The 18,037-nt window shown below is 39.0% G+C and overlaps 1 protein-coding gene across 2 annotated transcripts; it reads right to left on the bottom strand.

Annotated features, from left to right (window-relative positions):
- Nucleotides 1-4,396: 4,396 nt before the first annotated feature.
- LOC106653564 (CD63 antigen-like) lies at nt 4,397-17,648 on the bottom strand. Of its 2 annotated transcripts, none has more exons than XR_001339414.2 (6): nt 17,179-17,648; nt 12,551-12,739; nt 11,777-11,947; nt 7,779-8,003; nt 7,393-7,519; nt 4,397-4,928 (listed from the first exon to the last, which is right to left on the bottom strand). XR_001339414.2 is itself a non-coding variant. In XM_014373060.2 (6 exons), exons 1-6 carry the CDS (start codon nt 17,239-17,241, stop codon nt 4,910-4,912), a joined length of 729 nt encoding a protein of 242 aa, XP_014228546.1. In that variant the 5' UTR covers nt 17,242-17,648; the 3' UTR covers nt 4,397-4,909. The 2 variants fall into 2 exon arrangements, 1 of the variants encoding a protein (XP_014228546.1); XM_014373060.2 differs by having other exon boundaries at nt 7,458-7,519.
- Between the last annotated feature and the right edge of the window lie 389 nt (nt 17,649-18,037).

Raw genomic sequence — 18,037 nt, 5'->3', positions numbered from 1 at the left:
TGCATATGTGTGTGTATAATCTTAAGAAAAAATATCACTATAACAATTTCAACAGCTGCTTAGGCTGTTCGCGATTATTCAACTAAATATTATTTTTGCTATTTTTCATTTTTGGAAAAATATCAAAAAATGAAAGCTTAATCATACATGTTGCAATATAATTACATTGTCAGCATGTATACATTTTTCGAAAGACACGGTGTAAATAGCACATAACTGTAACTGAAGTGATAAATTTTTAACAAATTGAATTGATGAGTCTTTAAATGATTACTTTTTTTACATTCATCGCTTGAAAAGAAAATGTGTTCCGCTCGCAATAATTCACCTTGTGTTGTTTCCAAATAAATTAACAATTTTTTCTGCCGAGAGTAGGCTCAGTTCTAGAAAACTTATGGTAATAGTGCGTTCCTTATTGAAGAAAGATTATTATGTATTCGCATATCTAAAAGTGATACATATTAATCATAAGTCGAAGTGATATTATTCTTTGGAATCAATAACAGAAAGATGAAGTTTGATAATAATTCGTTACCATTAATGATCGTAACAGATTTTCGTACAATCATCGCATTGTACTTCAACGTCAAATGCTTCTTCATATATTTGTAATATTTGCAAAAAAATCAATAAAAGTTTATATCAAATTTTAAAAACTGCAGCCAACGATAATTAACTAATGAATTTACAACTGATAACTTTTAACACCTATAGAGGTATATTTAAACTTTGAAATGGAACTAGAAATTGATCTAGATGATTAATAAAGTATATTTGATTCAAAAACTTTTTGTGTCAAGTCCTAGATTGTATCATTCAAGTTCATTCATTTTTTTACTATTGAGTGTGTAACAAGAGAATTTATGAAAACAGCTGCAGTCGAGCCAACAAAAATTAATAAATAATACTTGAATCGAGTTATAGAACCAGTCAAAATCAAACATGAAAATCTGTAGACAATTTTTCGTATGAATAGGAAATGTCATAATATGGCTTGCTATCAAATTTATTATACATACAAAAATATATTTAGTAATTTTGGTTTTCACTCTGATATCAATGATGTAACATATTAGTTTGATCAATCTTTATCGCTATGATCCATTTCTGATTCAAGTATTGCATTTTTTGGTATTATGAAAAAAAGACAATGTGAAAAATGTCGTTTTAATGAGTTCATCTATGAATTATTAAATAAATAAGAGTGGGGAGATATATACTTTTATTTGAGAAAATCATTTAATGACAGGTAATAATGAGAAAGAGAACTGTAGTAATAAATTAATTATATCCTCATAAGTTTTGTCTTATTAAAAAAATACTGGTACTAAGGGAAAAAAAGATGAAAGATATTTGTAGAAATTTCAAAGTGATTGTTCGTGCAATTCATCGATGATTACGATGCAATCGTGTGTCTGATTCGTATAGATAAGTCCAGGCTGACTTCACGCGCGTTAAAAAGATTTAAGAAAAAGAGAGAAAGAGACATGTTTGTCTTTTCATTATCCTCATCAGTAATAACTATTAGTAAATGTTAGTCTGCTAGTTAATAATATGGATAAGAAAGTGAAATAAATATACTCACTTGTACTATTTTTGTTATTTTTTATCCTTCATAAATCCCAAGAAAAAAACTTAACAGGTACCGTTTTTCAAAAAAAGAAGCAGAATTAAATTACTTTTCATTTATTACTCAATATTTCATTAATACGTATCATAAGTATTAGACAAATATGTGTTTTTCTTTAATCTTGCGTATTATTTTTTTCTGTAAATATTATGAACTCTTTTTCACAACTTGCGCTGAATTATTCAATTGTCCGCAACACTAGAGAATATGATTTAACATATCGTTTTTATACGTACTCTTACATTATAAAAGTTGTAGAGACTGCATATTTGCATTCTAAAATAACCCATTCTTGTATATCTGTGCATACAAAATCCCGTGATGCAATATAATGGTATGAGTTATTTTTGAGTGCGAATAGACGTCCGAAATTTTATCCTGGGGTAATAAAATAGAACTGCATCTGAAAAATTTCATGAACAGTATCATTTTGAGTAATTTTTTTAACGAGTTCCCCGAGCTAATTGTCGTTAATACTGATTACAATAAATTTTTTTCAGTCTTCTCTTTTCTTGTAATTTTTTTATGTAGCGAGGCGCCTGTTGCATGGGTCCGGTACAATTGATAAATAAGCGTAATAAGTGAATAATTATAATTTTCTCAATTACCATTAATGTCATTATTATTATTATTATTATTTCATACTTTTATCATAATTACTATTACTATTTTTTCATGCATGCAAGATTCTTAAATAAAATAGTTGATGATTCATTAGCGTATTAGAAAGAGAAAACTTTGGAGTACTTATGAAACTGTACAGTGAAGAATATGCCCGATAATGCTCGTATTATTGTGATCAGTAATAATTCAAACGACTCGTAATTTAATTTATAAGGGAATAACAATTACGTTTATTTCTTTTATTATTTAATTTTAATCTTTATTAAAAATGTTCTATTATTATGGATTAAATACACTTTTAATTTGTTTCTTACATCTTCTTCTAGTGTAATGAGCTTATAAATCATCCAAAGTTTAACTTTGCCAAATTTTGAAAATAAAACATAAGTATACAATTTTAATACTTTATTCACTACTCTTTATCGAAAATTAATCGATTATTTTAATTACACATATAGTTGAATGTAATGTACTTTCATTGGATCCACGTAACGAGCAGATCAATAGGGCACTTTTTTCATGATATCATTCATTACAAGCGTCACGCGCAATTATTTTGAAGTATCACCCAATGGCCAGAGATGTCATTGACACACCGTAGTTGTTTTATCGTAGTACAAGTATAAATGTTCCTTATCTAGTCAATAAGTTCATTCACTTGAAGCTTTGCTTCGCTTTTCATTTATTTCATCTCCAGTACATATCATTCCCGTGTAAAAGCTAAATTATCTTGGATATAAAGGCAGGATTGGCAAAAGGTTTTCTGCTCGTTAACGTAACCAATAATAATTCAAAAAATGGACATCATGAAATGTGCTTACGTGCACCTAGCTTGCGACGTACCAATCTATGTTTTAGCTTTTCTTTTACAACGTACACATGATATAAATATAAATATTTATATGGAAAAACACTTCAAAACATATAATAATACGATATCATTAAAATAACTTTATGAAAGCAGTCGACGTTGTCTGAACAAATTGTTTTTCGAGGTCACATTTTGATCTACATTTAAACATTAAATCTGAGAAACATTTACATGAACATATGCGATAGTTGCAAGCAATTTTTACAGAGTATCACAGTAACAAATCTGTAATCGTTCCCTGTTTGGTCCCACAACAATATAAGTTCAATACAATTTTTCATCCCATGAAAATAGAATTTCATGTCTCCTATGCATTTGAATATGAAGTCTATATTCATTTAAATGACTTTCATTTTTGTTATTGCGGTATAATTGTTGCTTTATGATCAATAAAGAAGTCGCAATGTTTTGTAAATAACTACTGTTACTGTTTCACTAATGAGGCTTTAAAAGCAACGCCAACAGCTAATTAGGTTTACAACGATTGAGCTTTTATGCGTGGTCGAAGACATGAATTAATTTGAGAAAACAAAAATACAAATGGAGGTATTTGTTTGAGACTTTAAAGTACGATCAAGTAAAGTATAGAAAGTTTTTTATTAATTTAACGATTTACCGAAATAAAACGTTGATATCACTATATTTAGCGTGTAAATTGGTTTCATTTATTGATTGATAATGAAATTTACATTGAGTGTAGATTAATAAATGCAATATTGGGATATTCAATAATGTAATAATTATAACGCGCACAAAATATTATGTAGATTATATTATTAAGTTGGTGAGTGAGTTTGAGTTCCATGAATGGTCAGCGAATATAATATTGCCAAACCATTTGGACTAAATTATAATCTAATGACTCTTTTTCATCGATAACTTGATGTTTGTTTTAATTAAAAGGCGATAATACAGTATTGGACCGAGTTATCCAAATGAATTTTAGTTGTAAAGTGAGTTTTCGAATTATTCACACTGCACTCGTGAATGATATTTTTACGTTGGTTGTTCAAATTTAAACTAATGGTAAACTTTTCGTATCGCTTTTACATAAACTTGATTTATGTACACGATGCATCAAAAATTATATTGAGTCTTCATTATAAATACTTTGAGATAATTTGTAACAAAACTATCAATAATTATTCAGATATCTCGACCCAACACTTGAAGCGACACATGTAACCATGCTTGATTTACGTAATATTAAAATATCGTAGTTCCTTCGTTTTTTTATTACAATTGCATGCATTACTTAAATTTAAAAAAACGTAATTTACCATATTTTTTTCTTAAATCTCTTCATAACCCATCTTCATTTTTAGAATTTTCAAGTTTTATAAATTAGCACAATCTATCCATCATGTATAGCATATGTAATACTATAATACAATGTACAAGTTGACGTCGCGCAACTCTTAAGGTTCGAACGGATCAAAATCATCGAACATTATAAGGTTTTTCAAAGATAAGATACATTTAAAATGTGTTCACCAATTTAAAGTACAGCAAAGTAGCTGTTTGCTGGTCAATTATCTCATTTTGGTAGTTCAATTTGTCTTATGTTCCATCAATGCCACCACTAACTAAACTGAACACAAAACCTACGATAAACGGGATGATTTTGATGATTGTTGCATAGTCGCGCGAGACGTACTTTGTTACTTTTTCAATTTTTTCTAAAAAATGTAGCGTTTACTTTTGTTTTGTTTTCTTTTCTTCTACTATGTATATGCATGATGGACAAGTTAGCATAAAAATTTAGCCGGTAAAGCGCTGGCCGATCAATGTGCCGTGGTCTCACTGAAATGGTAAAAAATCAGCGTGAGGTAAAGCAAAGAGTATAAATATCAGCATTATTTCAGATAACATCTTAGTGCAATGAATTTTTGTATATTGCTGCATTTATTTATTCGTTTTTTAAAGCAAGCAGTCAAAAAAAGTGCCAAGGAATGCGTAATAATATATGCTTCGTATTGAAATTTATATATGTTCTAACTTTATTGTAACTTTTTTTATTTGACAATTTGTGTTAAGAAGGTTATTTTACCGCAACCATTAATCATAAAAATAACCAAAGCATGTGTATACCACAACCATTAGATATTTAAATGAGTTTCAGTATAAATTTCATTTTAAATAAATAAATAAAATAGACGAAGAACATAATTATTATAGAACGGCTGTACACATAATAAGTAAACAAACACCAAGTGTGAATAGTAAGTGCATGAACATTATAAATATATTATATGTGCGATTATATAACGTAATGATTATATCGAAGCTTACGAGTACATAAAGCTCTGAACACTTGAACAAATTCTTGGATCGACTATGTCTCACCACATTACATTCTTCAATGTTAATGTAAAAGAAGCTTACGCCAAATCCCATTAATTTTTGGGAGCATTTCAGCTCATTTACTGTACATTTAATCTTCACTGCCTTTTTATCGCAAGATTTTTTGTAACAAAAATGCAATGGTAAGTGAATTAATGTAAATTATTATTAGTCATCACTCTCTTATATTACATAATCGAATTATGTATTGTCTACTCGTAAGTTTTCACGTACTTATTTATATGTTCACGCGTCATTTTTTACTCTTATTTTCATTACAAGGTACAGTAAAAAAATATTTGTTACGTAAAAGTTGGTACTTTATTATGTGCGGTTAAAAATTTTGGCAGTAACATCAATTCGATGCAGTCTCTGACAGTATTATATTTTATCAACTTTTCTCCTTAGTTATCAAAAATGCAATTAAGCTCCTGTGTAGACTAATTACATTTGACTCTGTCAAAATGCATGAAATGGCTTTTGTAACACTACGTAGACTTTGTAATGTATATATTTATTATTAAAAAAAAACAACGTAATATATATCTTATTTATATCAGATATATGTCATAATATACAAAAAGATTCATTTTCAAAAAATTTGAAAAATGAGTGTCAGAAAAGAGTATAATATTAAATACTTTTACATCATTAAATTAAACGTTTTTTTTACCGAAATGTGACTTTTGTATCGTAGCAAAAGAAAAGAATTGGATGTTAAATTAAGAACATAAATAGATGTTATTAAGATTCACTGTTAAAAGTTTTACATAATGGTAGTCTTAGCTGTAATTGGTATTTATTTTTTTTCTCCTTTCCAAATGTCATCAAGGATGACTGAATTCAATTACAATAGGTATGCTAGCAAGGGTACCCAAGCTTAACGAACTTGTGCATGTCCTTTAGTTAAATGATCGTCATCCTTTACTATGATTATTTTTGTTGTTAGTCGCTCAAGTTGGTCAAGGCCAGTGCAAAAGATTTCACAGCGAAATCGCGGCGATTACATATTCATCTCGTCGATTATTCTCGTTCTTTGAAAATGTAATCATCGTCTTAACTTTTTCATATCGAGCGACTTGGCGGGAAAAATAATTACTCTGCAGATCGAACAGCAACTGGTGAAATTTCGTCGTCGAAGTAGATCAAAGTTATTAAAGGCAGCGAGTACAATTTCAGTCGTATTCTTTTGTCGTGACAGCATCAGTACTTAGAAACTACGTGAAAAATGAATTTTCTCACCGTCACAGTTGTTAATTAATTTTTGTTGTTGCATGCACACGATCCATTTAACAGACTGCGTCGTTACATAAATGTTACTTTTACGTGTTAGTATGTATCAACATGCATATAGTATATCAATTGCTGCACACCATTGTATACCTTGGAAAAAAGGCGTCCTTCACCACTATACCACATTACAGCGCAATAATACAGAACTAATGATAAAACGGAAAGTCAAGTGACTAATATCGATAGTCACTGGTTTTGTATGCATAAAAGACATTTAATATTTACAATGACAGCAAAAGTGAATTCTGAAAAACTGTACTTACATCCAAAGCTTTTGTTTGTAAACACATATCGACAAAAAAATGTACATAAAACTTAAATGAAAAGCAAATACTGAAGACTTTCGGTGCGTTTTGTTTGTTTTGTTCGTTTCGTTTTGTGCACAAATAGAGTGAAAAAATTACAGGAAATAAATGTTTAAAAAACGATTTCGGTACAGGTATCAATGAGACGTAGATTTGTATTACATCAAATGCCAATATACCATGATCGCGATGCGAAAAAGACACGCGTGTATAAGTCGATAAGAAAAAAAAAACACATTGTGCACGCAACACACACATACACACACATTGAGAGATCGAAAAAGAATTATCATTATTTGTTGTTGTTAGTTAGTTATCAGGATTACTTTTTTGGCAATCAGATAGCAGTGTTTAGAATTTAGATTATTATAGTCTTTTGGGATCAGCTTACACAGTCTCGTACTCGCGACGTATTGAGCGAGCTAGGCAGCAAGCAAACAGCACACCGATCAACTGAAATCATAAATTTTCAAATTACATGTATGAAGTTGTAATAGGCGCGAAGGAAAAGTTTTGAAGATTGTACAAGTAAAAGAGGAGCAATTTTTGAAAGGGACGAAGTGGATTCGATCGGTCTCGATTGGAAGCGAGATGAGTTATATACTGGCGAGATTGAACGCCGGGAAAAGGGAGAGCTTTCGGGAGAATAGATTGGGAAAAGGTTTTCACGAAAGGGGTAGATAGTTATCGATCGTATCGTCGGACGTCGTACCTGTATGAGAGCAACGCCAATGCCCACTCCACCGAGGATCAGTCCGTTCTCTTCGATTTTCCTCTGTAGCTGCTGCTTGCATCCCTCGGTATTGGACTTGATATCGTTCATGTCGCAAGTCGGATCAATGCCCTGCATCTCGGTGCAGCAGGACTGGGGCAGAGTGTTGCCGGTGAAGCCGGCCCTTTCCCAGTCGGACGGGCGATCCACACCGCAGCATTGCAACTGTAAGACGAGAATCGAGACACACGCACATTATACACACCCGTCTACCTGTTTCGCGCGCATTACTCGGCTGTGTAATGCAATGTAACGCATGACGAGAACCCGTTTCGACTGCAATTACAATAAATATTCCTATGCCAGCGGTTGCGAGCTCACCGCGGTCACCACCGCCACCATTACCAACATCATCGATACGCCCGGCTCTATCTTTTTTATGTTCTCTTCCCGCTCCGATGTGCGTGCATATATTTATTCTCTTGGCGGTATAGCTTTTTTCGCATCGATTCATATATATTGCTTTTGGGAAATGCTGCGCATGCACGTACGGCTTCCAGGCCCCACGCCATTGGATCGCAGCCAAAACCTCTGGCAAAAATGACGAAGAACGCGGAAAAAAGTGAGACATATCGCGTATCGCGTTATATCAGCAAAGATCGGAGCGAAATACGTAACGAGACGTGCGACCAGACGATCGGCAGTGGGAAAGTCGCCGCGTGCACGTTGTACGCACAGTGTGGCACTTAATATCGACTAATCGCTGGACTAATGTATGTAGAGCTCTCGCAGCCCATCGCACCGGACACGACCTATTTTCGTCGTTTCCATCGCAAACGCACATCGCTCCTCCTCTCGAGGTCGTTTTTCCCTCGCCGACGCGGCGCATTATACATTAGCGAGCGGCGCGTCTCTGTAACTGTCAACGGCCTCCCAAGGCAAGTGTCCACGAGAGTAGCGCAGGAATCGGTTGCATACGACGCGCGCGCGCGTATCTGCGATAACGGCGAAAAAGCCACGACGACGTCTCGCTGCGCTTCCGTCCGTCCGTGCATACATCATCGTCGGACTTTCGACGTACGGGACGCGCGCGTTTGCCCTTTGCCGAGTCGTGTAGAGTGCAGCAGCTTATAGAAGCCGCGAAGCCTATCGCGAAAAGATATATTGTGTATATGTGCTTTGGCAACCAGCGCTTATAAGTACCATAATATACACGTGTACGTGCGTGTGCGTCGTCTATATAATATGTGAGAAATGATCGATCGATAAGGACGCGATGTGTAGAGCGAGCCGAGCTTTGCGCGTATACCTACATGCATGCATACGACACGACTATATGCTGCGCGAGCATAGCGACTGACGCCGACTACATACGCGAACGCCGCCGCCGCCTCTATGGGGCTTTTTTTCTTACTATACTTTTTGAATAGTGAATAATGTATGATAGAGTGGCGAGAACTGGCGATGCCAATGAAGTAAAAACATACGCGCGAAGGGATTGTTGCCGACTGCTGCACTGTGTTATGACCAGGTGCGTCAAAATAACGCCAGCACTTGGTCACCGAGTCACTATAACGATCGAAATTATGCCAGCTTTTGAATTTTTTATTGCTCGTTGAGCTTTTCATATTATTCGAAAATTCGTATTATTCATTTAATTGGCAATTGCCACGATCTCGATCCCGATGTCAATTCCAAATTTGAATAATTATGGCGGTACGTTTGATGATAGAATCTCTTTAAATTTCCATTTTCAACAAAAAAGAAAGAAAACGAAAAATGCGCTTGCGTTATTTTTCCTAGAAATAGAAAGCCAACCGAGAATCGTGTGTACGCGGTGGCACACATACAAAGGCTCCTATAGTACATGCAGCTAATACACATAGAAAAATCGTTATATATATTATTACGCTCGAGAGTATAGAACATATCGTGGAGAAAAATAGTTGGAAAGATAGACGCGACGTCGAGGGGTTCGTTTTTCGCTCAAGTCGAGCATTATGATACAGTAATTATTTCTCGTACACGGCCGCGCAGCACGACAAGGTGCGATATCGATTGGTAATGATGTAGTAGTAGCAGTGCTAATGGCGTAACGAGCAAAAAACAAAAAACATTTTTTTCTCTAAATGTATCGTGCAAGCAAATACTCATTCGTTGAAGATGTAACCGCGAGCGGTAATGTGAATTTTATATTTCGTTAATGACAATTAGGTTATTTTCTTCATTTTAAAAGCGTGTCTACCGAGTCGAGTAATTCTTTGTTCTTTTAAAATCAATAAGATCGTACACGTGTGCATGATAAATACATAAAAAGTTATTAATAATGCATAGCACAGATATAGCTCCGCCGCGACGAAGCTTTTGATTAATACAGTTCTCGACCTTAACTTTTTCTCTTGGTGCGCGCGGCTTTATAAAACATTTGAGGCTGCGTGAAAAAGTAATAAAACGTCGTTCGCCCGAGTGGCGGGTAAGGATAGACGAAACGCGACGAACTATAAGAAAAAAAGTTTTATTTTGACTTTAGATAAATTATGCAACGCACTCGTCGAGGACGCGATGAATTATTGCGGCTTTGCGCGCGCAGACGTGGACGCAGTGCGTGCAGCGTGTGTACAATATATAACGTATTATACCTATATAATGCACGCGTGCGTGCGTATACGTATATGAATTCTGGAGCGTAACGCGAGCTGCTCGCGGTAATTCAATCCCGAGCTCGTATCCATATAATGTCCGAGGATCGTCGCAATGGCATCGTAGGAATCGCGTATTATGGTCTCGTCGAATCAACATACGTATTCGTATAATATCAAAGTGTCATCGCACTGCATCGCTGCTGCTCCGCGACGCGCGTACATATGCATATATATGTGGTAAGAAGCACAGCGTCGTCGTCTTTGGTATCGGCCTACGAGTATTGCAATGCTAATCGTGCCGTTATGCGCGTTCGTATGCAACCATATACGCCCACGGTTTCGCGAGAGAGCTATGACACTTGTTCTCGATTTGAACCGCGTGATATACCTCTGTGCATATGTGTTTTTCATTTTTTCCTTCTCTCTGCGTCTCTCTCTCTCTCTCTCTCTCTTTCTGTATTTGCCTCGTGTCAGTGGCGTGTCTGCGCCGCGTAAACGCATTTTTCTTTTTCCGGTCGTTGGCGCTGCCGCCACCGCACACCAGCACTGCCACCGAGCGCGGCTTGCGTGTGCGCGCGCGCGTGTACTTTTATGTACCGGCTCTCTCAGCTATTAGCCGCTGCCATAAACACACATACCGAGTGCAGTAAGAAAAACTTTTTTTTCTGCCTGATCGATAGTCCTGTAATAATGCACGCGCGGAGAGGCTATAGCGCAGTGCGATCTCGTCGCGATTGGCATCTATCTGTCATCGACCAATGATTTCAGCTGAAATTTTTCCTCGTCTTCTGTAGGCCCTTTATACTCGAGCTGAGAAAATCGACGAATGAAATTAAACGGTAAAGCTTATGTGCGTTAAGGTGGACATTCGCTCGTTCTTCGTAGCGGCACGTGCGTCGAATGCGCAACCGTAAATACGATAGTCGCGGCCCAAGTATATAGTCCTGCTCGTTTTTCATTAAAAAAAAAAAACTTATGGCAGACGAGTGGTTTTTGCCGTCCGTCGTTACGTCGACGAGTCGCGAGCTTCGAGCCACGTGCTAAATCGGGAAGCTCGACGTTTCTCATCTACTAATTGCATAATGTAGCGTGCTCGGCTCGTAATATAGCCGGATAGCACGCCATTTCCATCTAAATGTTTTACAGTAATTAACGCGAGTCGTTGGTATATACGAGTCTGCGCGCCCTTTGCAGCCGCGACGACCACTACCGCACTACCGCTCTACGCCCGGCTGAACTTTTCGACTCGAGTCGCCGCGGAGTTTTATGCGATTTTCAAATCGCTGCCTTTTTCCGATTCGCGCACTAATATCAATGCTCTGGCTCAATGCTGTGTGTATAATAAATAATACTCACGTCGTGTTGCATAATATCCCACGATGTGCGATAGTCTTCCCTGGAATTGTAGGCAACGAGCGTGTCGTTCATGCACTTTTCTAGCATGGAGCTGACCTTGCCGCGCATCATGTAACCAGAGATTCCAGCACCCAGTTCAAGTACGAAGATCAGTATTAACAGTACCGAGAACTAGGGAACGAAAGTTTCATTTAATAATTTTTTTCATTATAGTCAATGACATTTGAACTTTTTTAATCAATCATTCGTTGTGGAACAAAACTTTGACGCGAAGCAACCGCGTATTTTAGCAAATGCCATTCAAGTTCCATTTTCAAAGAAAAGTTACTTTTTTTTAATAAAAAGAGATGAGTCAAAATTAGCGAGTAAATGAAGAATTTGAACGAGCTCAATGGGAAGGCATTTTCAGAGTCAGAAAGGAGCAGTTGTCGAGTCTGCTTTCGTGCGAGACAAAAAAAGTGCATCACTCGCGCGTGAGTAAGTACACTAATTGAAGGTACAATTAAGCGAAGAATGAACTCATGTAATAATGTCGCTTGGACCAAGCCTATTATTAGATCGAAATCGACTCATAAGATGACTCGTGTGGGCAACATTTTCTGAGTCAAGCCTCAACTGAATATCTTTTTAAAAGTATATTTTTCAACTTAAGAACTTGTATGACACGTAATTGCAAGAATATATAAAAATTTTAAGAAAAAAAAGTACAGGTTCTGAACAAGGGCCAAGCGAAGAAAGATTAGAAAATTTGATAAAGAAGCCAAGTCAACGTACCGTTATGATCATGCAGTGGTTCTCCTTGACTGCGCCGCAGCATCCGAAGAAGGACGTGATGAAGACTACCACTCCGACGATGATCATGAGCACCGGAACTGCGAACATCCATATGTCCACGAAATTATTGTAGTCTCGATACGTTATGAGTATCACAGCTCCTACGCTGATGAACACGATGCCGGTGATCTGAAATGTCAATTTTATCGTTTGAATGTGTACCCTCAAAGCGTTTCGGTTAAATATTAAAGTGTTCGAATGTATTTTATTTTGTGTGCGATTCACAAAGAATCGGTACATCACAGATGAGCAGGGCGATTTTCGAGTCTCACCAGATTTTTTATTTATTCAAAAGTCAACTAGGGGCTTTGCTATAGTTGCATAGATAATTCAGGGAATATTGCAGGAAACACGAAAGAGAAAGACAGACAGAGTGAGAGAGAGAGAACGATATTGTAGAGAAAAGCCCGCGCTTCGATCGATAATCTTGCTGCTTCTCCTTGTCCTAATGCCAAGGCATTACTGGGGTAGATCCTTATCCGCAGGAGTCAACAACCTTCCCCTCTTTTCTGTACTGCAACTGTAGTCGAGCTGTACTAGCCGCGGTAAAAAAAACTTGCAACTCGTGTCAAAGTCAAGCAATTCAAAAGAGCAATAACAGCAGCAGCATCCGAGCTACAATGAGATTCTTCATTCTCTCTCTCTCTCTCTCTCCCTCTGTCCGTTGACCGGTCGAGCATCGCGAAGACTATGCCAACAACAACGCCATAACGAAGACGTTTCCCTCTTCCTCGTAACAGCGCATTGACATTTCTGTCCTCTGTCTCGCTCGTTTTCTCGCCGAGCCCATTCGAATGCAGGACGCGCGCGACCGATCGAGCGTCGAACGACGATTTGGCGCACCAAAAAAGGCCGAACGGATTTATCGAGTAAGGATTGGGTCGTCGTCGTCGTCACATCGACACTACGCTTCGAGTACATCGACGCTATACATATAAAATGCGTGCAAATCGCTCATAGGAAATTCAAGAGAGCTCGAGGCGTTGCACGAACGCGAGCCTTAGCGAGCGAAAAAGGAAATCGAGCGGGAAGCACGCCGGGCACGAGCCCGAGCTTAGGACTCTATCTATACAGCCAACACGTATATTACACACGGCAGGCGCAGGTAACGTGTGTTGGAGCGAGGCGTGCTTGACGACGAGGATAATTGCTGCACGACGACGGTGTGCAGCGGGCGTCCAATCGACGCGCGGCCATACCTAACTTGACTCGCGCCAACGCAAAGTATGGGAGCGACACACGAGCACCTTCGACTTGCCGAGCTGCCGCTGCAGCTGTTATCCAATTTGCTGCTCATGGGCCCAGCCGCCCATTGTTGTTTCTTAACGCAGCACACGTCTATGCGACTGATATTCGCGTTCGCTCGTTCCCTTTCAGCGCGGCTATTATCAATTTTTTTACCTTTGGACAACTAAATTATTGGACTCGCAAAGGCGAGCTTGCAAATGTCGCAAGCCCAGATTGAACAATTTATAAAATTGCATAATCCAAAGATGAAGCTATCGTTAAATTTTTTGGTGCAAAAACTGATTAACAAAAATGTAGTTAAGTCGAAGATCATTTAGAAGGCTGTTCAGATGCAATGTTATCTTTTATTCTCATTTTTTCAATAAAAATATGCACACCTTCGTAGAAATGTAATAAATACTCCCTATTTCCCAATGGAATCGCTGTTGCATTATCTTAGAAACTTATTGTTACACGGCATATTTCGATGTGAAAAAGTTTACTGTACTGTTCCAGAGTTTCTTATTAAAGTATTCCCACGAATCGCAACGCTTGTTCAAGTGAACGAAGAAAATATCAACTTTTACCTCGATGGAACTATTTTGAGCAACAAAAAATATCAACCAATAGCTTTAACTATTACCAATGAAAACGTTTTATATAGACGGTACCTAATGAAACGAAAATGCATATCAACGATCGAAATATGATGCATTTCGTTCACAGCTCCGATTTCATTGTAAATATTATTTTTTACTTTGATAAAACAAAATTAAGACTATGATTTATGGTCAGTCTAAAATGAAAAGCCTATAAAATAGTGGCAAGCAGACGACGGGTGAATTTATAGGGTAGAAACGACTCGTATTTGCTGAGAAAATACAATCGAATATAAATGCGGATTTCGTGCGCAAAATAAACACGGGAGATTTTTTGCGAATGCATACCGCGAGCCCGAGCGAAAACACTTTTATCGTTCAATCTTGTTGCGCGCGGTGAAAGGTTAACGCACTGCAGCTAAAAATTGGTCAACTATTTCGGATAATTCAGCTGCACCGCAGAAAAAAATACCGATTTCTACCGCGAGAAAAAATAGGTGGAAAATAATTTCCTTCGCAGTCGATATACGATGTATATAATATTACGGAACAATCGCGCGATCACGGAGCCATACACGAATGGGGAATTTTTTCCCGAGCTCTCAGCCGTTTAAACAACAAGTCGCGGGGCAGCAGCAACAGCCGCGTATATATCGACCAGCAAAAGCGATAAAAAATGTAGTCGGCAAAACATTCGGTCGAAGCACGGCTATAGGAACAATAGGCCGAGCGAACTCTACTCCGTGGCACAGCAACAGCAGCTCAGCAATGCAAGTCCGATGTATATATATCGTGTGTGTATAGTTATAAGTCATGAGAGAGGCGCTTGGAACGAAACGCGCAGGTGGTGGCACGGACTGGAGCTGTTGCTATCCACGCAGAAGTACTCGCGTACGTATAGTTGTTGCATTTGGTGCGCTAACGAGCAAAAAAGTCACTTTCTCACCCCTACCGTTTTTCATGCACTTGATCAATCTAGCATCGTTGCGAGTAATTTTATGCGGACTTTAGCAACCTTACTCGAGTACATATAAACATAAATGTATATTAAAGAACCACGAGGAGGAATCGACGTTACGCGCGTCTAGCTGGGACGAATTTATAAAAGCCCCAAGCGTATATCCCCACGCGGGAGATGGGAAAAGTCTGTACTTCGCTTGGATCATCGTCCTCGGGGCGACGACGACGTTGTTAAATAGCGAGTTCGGGAGGATCGCTGTCGCCAGTCCGGCTCGCGCCAGTCGTCACGATGTCGCCGGCTGCTGCTGCTGCTGCTGTTGCGATTTTATTTCATTTTATACCCTCTGTGCGTATGCCTCGAGCGCAATGCCGTCGGTATAATATTGCCGTCAGCCGCCGCCACGATGCCGCCAACGCCACCCCCCTGTGGCGCTCTCCTTTTCTCCTTTTTCCATGGTAGTTACGTTATAACACAGAGCGAGAGAGAAAGAGATAGACGTGCACACGAGGCAGGCAGGCAGTATAGAGAGAGAGACAGAAGGGGCGCGTACGACGTATAGGGCAAGCCCGACTCGCGTTTGTGTATGTGTGTGTGCATGCAAGAGTGAGCTGTGCGCGATATGTAGGCGACGGACGACTACGGCAGGGGCAAACATAGCTACTGGATTATCGAGCGGCTGCATAGGTGATACCGACGCCGCCGACGCCACTACTACTTCTACTACTACTACTACTGTTGTTACTATATAACACACTGCACGCGTTTATTATTGTATGCCCTGCCACTCGAGTATATACGCGTAGAGTACGCATTAATAAATTCATTTTGTATAGGTCTTGAGTGGCCCAATATAAAGCCCCGTAGTGTGTTACGTGGAGGGCTCGCTTTAATACTCGACGCGTAGTAATCATCCAGCGGAACGACGCCGCCACCCACCCCCTTGAGATAATTTTGACAATTGGACAATCGAAGTTTCGTATATAAACACAGGCCTGGTTGTTCCCGACACGACTTCCCGCGGGCGTCTTTGCTTTTTCTATCATATAAATGCTAAATCTACGCGTCGTAGTTGCGTAACGCGTATACTCATGCGAGGCTCTCCGTTAATGTACTAGCTACGCTTTAGCCGGCTAGAGTTACGTATACGGGGAAGAAGAGGAGCAAAGTCGCGATTAACTACTTTTGGAGCTTCATCGGTGCATCGCGATCTTTGATTCGCGGAAAAGTAATAGCAAAAGCTGGCCCGAGCTTTTACTCGCTCGACGACTCAGTAAGTCATCCTTATGTTGTTATTATTATGTCGTCGTTGTGTCGTTGGGGGGTTAGATGCGGAGCAAAACAAAGCCGACTGCCGACTAGTAGCCAATAAATGTGTGGCGCGTGGATACGTTATAGTAAGATATATATAGGTATAGGGGCAGCCGGCGAGAAGGGCTGCGCACGAGGATATTCGCGAGGACAAAGAGAGAAAAGTCAGAGTCGTTGCACGGAGTATAGAGACTCCTGTACGAGTGTGTAAAAAAGGAGCAAAGGGAAGAGCTCGCGCACGCCATGTCCTTGTATACAGGTAAAGTACGCGCGCGCTGGGCCCAACACGCAATGTAGATGCTGCGCGCTCCTCTTCTACACGTATACACATCCTCTCTACGTGCATGTCTACAGGATGTGCAACGATGCACCTATATACAGGCACTGTTGTACAGGCGCACACAGAAACACACACTTACACAGTATAGGTATAATGCCCTCGGCAGAGAGAGAAGCTGTGCAGTAGTACTTACGGCGAATACGAGGTTGAAGAGAAACAAAAGGTACTTGACGCAGGCCATACCGCCGGACACCATTTTCGCAGGGATAATTCGCTCGTGGGACGAGCGAGCAACGACGAAACTCGATAGGGCCTATTTACGTATTACTATACGACTCGACTCGACTCTCGAGCACGAGCACAGAAGGAGGAGTATAGTAGGACAACTGCACAGGACGACGATTGCACTGCAATTGCGACACACAACAACACGACGACGTTGGCTCCTTCTTCTTCTTCTTCTTCTTGTACGAGCACTCGAATCGGCACAAACAAATGATGCGGCTTTTTTTCAAGCTTCTCTCGACTCCCTGTATATTTTTATTTATTATATTATAAAAGAGTCGCGCGTGCGTATATCAACTGCGATATATCTACTGCCAATTGCGAATGTGCAGCGGCGAGCGAGCGACTATATACGATGATATAAGCCGATGCGCACGAGTCGAGTTGGCGGCGAGAACTGAACTTTTGCACGCTGAAGTGCGCCGCCGTGGTGTGCTATAGTGTATAGCAGCTCGTGTGCAGCGGCAGCAGCGCGCCGTGCCGCAGAAACATAGGAGCGCGCGTCATCGGCATCGTTTTTGCAGGCCTCTATACACATAGCCGTCGCAGGTCGTGTGCAGCTACACACGATATATAATAATACGAGCGCAGCTCCATAGCACCTACATGTATATAAAAGCTACACGTATTGCAATTGGTATATAGGACTATATCGTATACGTATAATAGGCGCACCGTAGGTGTATGTACACCTTTGTGCACCTCATGCTCTATCTATCTGTTTTATATGTAGTTAAAACTTTAAGGTATAGCTCTGCGAGTTGGAG

The sequence above is a fragment of the Trichogramma pretiosum genome, unplaced genomic scaffold, assembly GCF_000599845.2.
Source record: "Trichogramma pretiosum strain Unisexual culture from Peru unplaced genomic scaffold, Tpre_2.0 scaffold93, whole genome shotgun sequence".
In the NCBI taxonomy this organism is placed as follows: Eukaryota; Metazoa; Arthropoda; class Insecta; order Hymenoptera; family Trichogrammatidae; genus Trichogramma; species Trichogramma pretiosum.
This window is presented reverse-complemented; position numbering and strand designations above follow the sequence as displayed.

Bases quoted from the DNA above. Each gene is read 5' to 3' on its own strand.
- LOC106653564 (XM_014373060.2), bottom strand. From the start codon at position 17,241: ATGGTGTCCGGCGGTATGGCCTGCGTCAAGTACCTTTTGTTTCTCTTC. The intron at 8,004-11,776 runs GTGAGTATTATT...CTCGTCTTACAG, and splicing joins GGGATATTATGCAACACGAC to TTGCAATGCTGCGGTGTGGA. The intron at 7,520-7,778 runs GTACGACGTCCG...TTATGATTTCAG, and splicing joins TTGGCGTTGCTCTCATACAG to TTGATCGGTGTGCTGTTTGC.